General features: G+C 46.2%; 1 protein-coding gene across 1 annotated transcript; it reads right to left on the reverse strand.

Annotated features, from left to right (window-relative positions):
* Window positions 1-240: 240 nt before the first annotated feature.
* LOC132646366 (uncharacterized) lies at window positions 241-5,283 on the reverse strand. The gene is given in 6 exon segments (XM_060364410.1): window positions 241-3,258; window positions 3,260-3,623; window positions 3,688-4,153; window positions 4,156-4,202; window positions 4,204-4,462; window positions 4,649-5,283. Coding segments are annotated over 6 exon segments (2,610 nt in total). The 5' UTR covers window positions 5,139-5,283; the 3' UTR covers window positions 241-2,274.
* Window positions 5,284-7,269: the final 1,986 nt, after the last annotated feature.

The following is a 7,269-nucleotide window of genomic DNA, read 5'->3' on the forward strand; positions in this document are numbered from 1 at the left end:
AGCGGGTTTGACGTGTGATGCGTGGATCCAAGCAGCAATGCCTTCTACCTTCACAGCCGTTGTGGTGGTGATCAGGATTCAGTAAGCACCTTTTCACCGGGGTTCCAAATTCTGACTACGGTGTCGCCGTACATAAACCAAGTCTCCAACTTGGAACTGATGTGGCACCTCTAAGGATCCTGGCACATATGCACTGCCAACCTTGCTCCAGATTTCTTTTTGAATAAGCTGCAGTCCCTTTAACCTGGACAACAAGTCAGAGTTACCACTAGTTATGTCAAGAGGGTCTCCAAGGAGAGTCAAGGGAGCTGGAACTCCATACAATAGTTTAAAAGGCGTAAGATTTAACAAGGAAGGAGTATTCCTGACCCTAAAAAGAGCCAGAGGGAGGAGTACCACCCAGTCACCGCCAGTCTCCATGATCAATTTAGTAAGGGTCTCTTTTAGAGTTTTATTCAGTTTTTTTTACCTGTCCTGAACTTCGGGGTCTATAAGCACAATGTAATTTTCAATTAGTCCCCAAAAATCTGGCCACCTCCTGACTTACCTGAGCAAGGAAGGCTGGCCCATTGTCTGACCCGATTACCTTTGGAACACCAAACTGGGGAAAAATGTCTTTTAAAATCTTCTTGGCTACAACCAGAGAAGTGTCTTTTTTGGTGGGAAAAGCTTTCACCCATCCTGAAAAGGTATCTACAAAGACTAGAAGGTATTTATTTCCATACCTGGCCAGCTTGATCTCGATAAAGTCCACTTCCCAATGCATTTTAGGTCTAGTTTCCCTTAGCCTTTTTCCCGAGCTTTGGAAATTCCTCCCTACGTTTACCTTTTGGCAAGGGATACATGTCTGAGTCACTTTTTCGGTTAGAGCAGTGAGGTTTAGTATTCGGTAAGGAGATTGGAGAACAATTTCAGTCACTTTCCTTGCCCCTAAATGAGCCCATTGATGCATTTGCGCTATTAGTCTCTTAGCATCTTCCTGTGGCAAAATGATCTTACCTTTGGAGTCAATTCATGCTCCCACATTAGCGTCGAATGTCTCTTGTTTTCTCTGTATTTGCTCCAGGTCATCCTCTGAGTATTTTAGCTGTTCCTTTTCTGGCAACTCAGTAGTGAATTATGCTTATCTTGGTGGGCAGTAGTAAGGCATTGAGCAAGGCCAAGATTTTATTTTTATTTTTAATTTTTTTACCGGCTGACGTCAATAGGCCTCTCTGCTGGTAGATGGCCCCATGCACATGGGCCGTAGCAAAGGCATACCTGCTGTCAGTGTAGATGTTTATCTTTTTGTCTTTCCCCAAAGTTAATGCTTGAGTTAAGGCAATTAGTTCTGCCCGTTGAGCAGAGGTGCCTTCAGGCAGCGCTTGGGCCCATATTACCTTGTGTCCATCCACCACTGCTGCTCCCGCTTTTTTTTTTTTTTTTAAAGCTACTCCCATCTGTGTAATATGTCACCTCTGCATCCGGCAGAGGCTGGTCTTCTAAGTCCTTTTGCCATCCCTGTTTTTCCGCCAACACCTGCAAGCAATCATGCTCTGGGGGCTGAATCTCTGGATCTGGTAACAGGGTGGCAGGGTTTAGCCCCGTTGCTGGGGCAAAAGTAATCCTGTCATTATTTAAAAGCAAAGTTTGATAATGAGTCATGTGAGCATTCGTGAGCCAGAGATCAGGTGGCTGTCTGACAACACTCTCAAGGGCATGAGGGGCATAAACAGTAAGATCTTGTCCCAAGGTCAGCTTGTCAGCATCCTTTACCAATGAGGCGACTGCTGCTATTATCCGAAGGCAGGTCGGCCATCCTGCTGCTACTGGATCAAGCTTTTTGGATAGATAAGCTACCGGTCTCTTCCAGGGTCCAATCTTTTGAGTTAACACCCCTTTAGCCATCCCCTGGTTCTCGGCCACATAGAGATGAAAAGGTTTAGTGACATCAGGAAGTCCCAAGGCTGGAGCTGACATTAAAGCCTGTTTAATATTATCAAATGCAGCCTGTTTATCCTTTCCCCAGGAAAAAGAGTCATTGCCCTTTGTAAGGGCATACAGAAGGGCTGCCATTTCAGCGAACCCAGGAATCCATAATCGGCAAAACCCCGCTGTACCAAGAAATTCCCTCAGTTGTTTTGTAGTTTGTGGAGGGAGAATATGAAACACAGTCTCTTTTCTAGCCTCCGATAACCATCTTTTTCCTTCCTTTAGTATATACCCCAGGTAACTGACCTGTTTCCGACATATCTGGGCCTTCTTTGCTGATGCTCTATAGCCGAGTTCGCCCAATTATTGTAACAGTTGGCCGGTGGCTTCGAGACAGGTTTTTTGACAATCTGCAGCTAGTAAGATGTCATCCACATACTGGAGAAGAGTTACCTGAGTATTTGTGGCCCGGAAGTGTGCCAGGTCTCGGTGCAGGGCTTCATCAAATATGGTAGGAGAATTCTTAAATCCCTGGGGAAGTCGAGTCCATGTTAGTTGGCCCGAGACCCCGGAGTCGGGATCTTTCCATTTAAAAGCGAAAATGTCTTGGCTGGCAGGGCTAAGTTGAAGACAAAAGAATGCATCTTTAAGGTCTAGAACTGTATACCAGACTCTGTCAGTGGGAAGGGAGCTCAGCAGGTTATACGGGTTGGGGACTGTTGGATGTAAGTCCACAACCTGTTTGTTAACTTCCCTCAGGTCTTGTACAGGCCGATAATCGTTGCTCCCAGGCTTCCGGACCGGCAGTAATGGAGTATTCCAAGTAGATTGACATCTTTTCAAAACCCCTAGGTCAAGGAGTCGCTGTATATGAGGGCGAATCCCATCATGGGCTTCCTTAGACATTGGATACTGCCGCACTGCAACTGGGGCTGCCTGAGGTTTTAGCTCTATCTGGACTGGTGGTTGCTTTCTTGCTTTCCCTAAACCGGCTGTTTCAGCCCAGGCCTCAGGGTATTTTTTTACCCACCAGTCAATGTCTTTTTTCCCCTCTTTTAAATTTTTAAATAGCCGGTATCCATCTTCCAAATGAATTGTAAACACGTGAATAGGATCCCCTCTTTTATCTGTAACCTGTGGGCCTTCTGGGTTAAAATAGATGTGGGCTCCTATTTTGGTCAGGATATCCCATCCCAGCAATGGGTATGGGCAGTCAGGCATGACTAAGAACGAGTGGGATACCCGGCCCACTCCGAGGTCCACTGTTCTTCGGGTAGTCCATGTATATTGCTTACATCCAGTGGCCCCTTGAACCCATGATTTTTTTTCCTTTCTTAGCCCCTGAGCCTTGCAAAAGAACTGAATGCTGAGCACCAGTATCCACTAGAAAATGGACTGGCTTCCCCTCCACCTTGAGGGTTACCCTGGGTTTGGGGAGGGGAACCGAACCCCGTCCTCCCTAATCGCTGTCATTGTTCAAGGTCAGGACCCTGGTCCCTGTGGCTCGAGAATTTAGCTGCTTCTTCTTCCTTTTGGGGCAATCCCTTCTCCAGTGTCCTGTTTCCTTGCAGTAGGCACACTGGTCCTTAGACAAAGGGCCCTTACGGTTGCCAAGAACTCTCTCCCTTTCAGTATGACTTTCCTGAACTACGGTGGCCAGAATCTTAGTCAATTTTTTATCCTGCCTCTTGTCTCTCTCTCTCTCTCTCTCTCTCTCTCTTATCTCCTGTCTTGTCTCTCTCTCTCTCTCTCTCTCTCTCTCTCTCTCTTATCTCCTGTTTTTTTTTTTGTTTTCTCTCTTCTTTTTCTTCTTCTGTTTCTCGACTATAGAAGACTTTCTCTGCTACTTGCACTAAATCCTTCAATGACTTATCCTGCAGACCTTCTAATTTCTGAAGTTTCCTACGAATATCCCTAGCTGACTGATCTATGAAAGATACAGCTACTGTTGCCTTGTGCTCATCTGAAGCAGGGTCATAGGGAGTAAACCGGCAGAACGCTTCCATCAGCCATTCTAAGTAGGCTGCAGGAGATTCCTCCGGCCCCTGGACCACTTTTCTTACCTTAGTCAAATTGGTGGGTCTTTGAGCAGCCCCACGGAGACCCGCCATTAGAGTCTGGCGGTAAACCTTCAAGTGCTGCCTACCCTCTGGTGTATTGTAATCCCAATCAGGATGAGAGAGGGGAAACCCATTATTAATCTCATTGGGGAGAACTGTAGGCCTCCCATCCGCCCCGGGACATTCTTTCTTGCTTCTAGAAGAACTCGTCCCCTCTCCTCGGTAGTCAGGAGTCTGTAAAAGCTGTTGGCAATCATCCCAAGTGGGCTGGTGAGAGAAAAGGACAGATTCAAACAAGTCAGTCAAGGCTTGGGGGTTCTCAGAAAAAGGGGGATTGTGAGCCTTCCAATTGCAGAGATCAGCTGAGGAAAAAGGCCAGTACTGAAGAGGTTGGTTCCCATCCCCATCTGGGAAACCATAGGCTCGTAAGGGGAGAGCCACTGAGTCTAGCTGAATCGCTTTGCGGCTCCGTGTTGCAGCTGCTGGGCCCCCTTCATTCTGAGGGTCAGTTTGTGATTGCAGCGGGACCTCTGGCGGTGTCTGTGGCGGCAATGGTGTCTGCAGCGGCAGCGCTGAGGGACTGACAGCTCCTGCTGAGGGACCTGTAAGGGGACTAGGAAATCTGCATGCTAGCCCCACCCTAGGCCCCGAGGGAGGACTGACAGCCTCCGGGAGACTGACAGGGAAAACGGTCGGAGGTCTGGCAGGAGAACCAGCCAGGGAACTGGCAGGGGTAGGGGCCATGGCTGGCGGATAAGGGGGCGGAAGGTCAAAAAGGAGGAGGTCTGCTTCTGGAGAAGTGAGCACTTTCTTTTTCTCCTCTTCCTTAATGGCACAAACAGTTGTCGACGGAGTCTCTGTGGGGAGAACAAAGGGACACACCCAGGGGAGTGGATGGCGAACAATATCCTCCCAGGTTAGGACATAAGGTACCTGATCAGGATGGTCCCCTTGTGCTTGGAGGGTCTTAGCCTTAACAGCAAGAATCGTGTCAAGGTGAAAGGTGCCCTCCGGTGGCCATCCAACCTGAAAGGCAGGCCATTCCGAGGAACAAAAGGCTCGCCACTTCGCTTTTCTAACTTCCACTGAGAGGTTATGTGCCCTATATTTCACTTCCGAGAAGTGGTCAAGGATGAGGGATAAGGGTGTAGTCACAGTCTGTCCCATAATGAAACCGTCCGTCAGAAAAGTCAGAAAGGCAACAAGAACAGAGACAAAAAGAACCAAGCAAGCAATCAGACAAGGACGCCCTTGCGAGTGATACCACAGTGCCCTAACAGAACGGCTCCCCGGCCGGCCGGTCTCCCGTCTCCGATCCAACCTCCCAACAACGAAATCTGGAGCGTCCCCCAGCTTCCTGCCACTCGATATCTGACGCATCCGTCAATCGAAATGGCCTAATCAAACAACCAGGACGGTTCAGACAGGCGCCTAACCAGAACAAAACCAGAACAAAATAGAATCTGCAGAAACCTGAAATCAAACAAACAAAATGACTGACCTGTTTCAGCCTGATCTCCGAGCCCGGTCTGGTGAAGTTCGGGGAAGGGCCACATCCAGTTCCCAGCCAACACACCACATGCAAAACCTGCACTCCCGGTGCAGGGTCTCCGTACCGCTCCCTCCACAAAGAGACTCACAGACTGCGGTTTGATGTAAAAGCAAGAGGCAGTTTATTCCGATCGCGATGGGGATTGTCCCTTCAAAGCAGGAGATGACCCAGAGCATACAAAGCACAGAGTTTTTATACCTAAAAAATCAGGCCTTTACATTGACTAGTCAGCAGAAAAGATAGCAGTTATGCAGCTGGCAGCTTACAGTTTTAAGGACAGTCCTCCCATCTCTCCCATCTCCCGGTTTCGCGGCTGGCAGCTTACAGCTCCAAGGACAGTCCTCCCAGTCCTGGGTCCCTTATCTTAAAACAAGCTCGCCCAGTCTTTTGAGGAGGGTCATCTGGTCTGGCCCCTGCTCAAGATTTAGTAGCCCTTAATTGCCTGACTTGTTCTTCTTTCTTAGCTGGCCCTTATTCAAGGTCCAGTTGTTTTTCTTTCTAGTTTGGGATGGTCCCATTTCTCAAAATCAAGTAAGATTACGCTTGACATATAGCCCAGCACTGTTGTGTAGCAGTTCCTTCCAAACTGAAGCATTCTTTCCTGGTGGGAGGAGCAAGGCTCTGAAGACTCAGGAAACTAACAGAATTACCAGGCTTAGGATGCTCGTGAAAGGTAAAAAAATTCAAAGCAGTTCAGGAGGTAGAAAGATTGTCAAGGCTATTCCCTAAGTTTACATATACAGTAAAGAGCTGCTGAAGAAACAATGAGATTAACTTTTTATTTTAATACAACTCCATATTTATATGAAGTTATATGAAATAATATGAAGAGTTTCTCAATAACAATTTTTCAGTTTTTTTCTACAAGTAGCATTATGTCAAATCATAGTACTCTACCAAAATAAGATAATGACTAAACAGAGTAACAATATAAATCAATTCAATTGCCACAAGATTTGTTTTCACCATTCCTTAACCTTGTTTGTGTGGGGGAGGGGTGGGTGGGTGTTTCACATGATAGGTAAACATCCTATTGTGTAGCTGTCTTCTCAGACACTGGCTTCTTGCAGTGTCTCTCAGTGTAGCGCAGCCTGGCCTTTAACTAGCAATCCTCTTGCCTCAGCCTCCTTAGCTCTGTGATTACAGGTTTGTGCTACCATTTTTGTGATTGTTACTTTTGAGTAGTTAGAAGTGCATTCCTACGCTCTTTACCACTACTCTCTGACACGCTTTTCTCTATTCTTCCCTGTCATTTCAAAAGTGTTGTGAAAATTAGTTTACACATTGCATAATAGTTTTTGTTTAGCCTCATTTTTCTCTTAGCATGATTATATGAAGTTCCACCTAAGTGATTACTTTTTAGTAATATTTGTCTTGTTGACTATTAGTCCACTGTATACATGTACCACAATTTATTGAATAGTACCCTGAGATATTGGGCTCTCCTATTATTTGTTACTGTGGATAAAAATACTGTGAATATGTTTGCATTTTTAAACAGGTTCACACTATTCTGAGTTAAAGATTCAGAGTTTGTATATTTAAAATTTTAAACAAAGATTGGAAAATCCTCTAGATTTATTGTTCCATTTCTATTCTAGCCACAGAAGGGGCATTTTGTACTGCCTCCCACACTACTTTTAAGTCATTTTAACTTCCGAAAAGCATGTGGTAGCAGAGCATTCTGCTTCACTGTTGTTTGACACTTGTGATACATTTATATATGACTTTATGATGTGCTTCTGT

This window comes from Meriones unguiculatus, chromosome 11 (assembly GCF_030254825.1).
Source record: "Meriones unguiculatus strain TT.TT164.6M chromosome 11, Bangor_MerUng_6.1, whole genome shotgun sequence".
NCBI lineage: Eukaryota > Metazoa > Chordata > Mammalia > Rodentia > Muridae > Meriones > Meriones unguiculatus.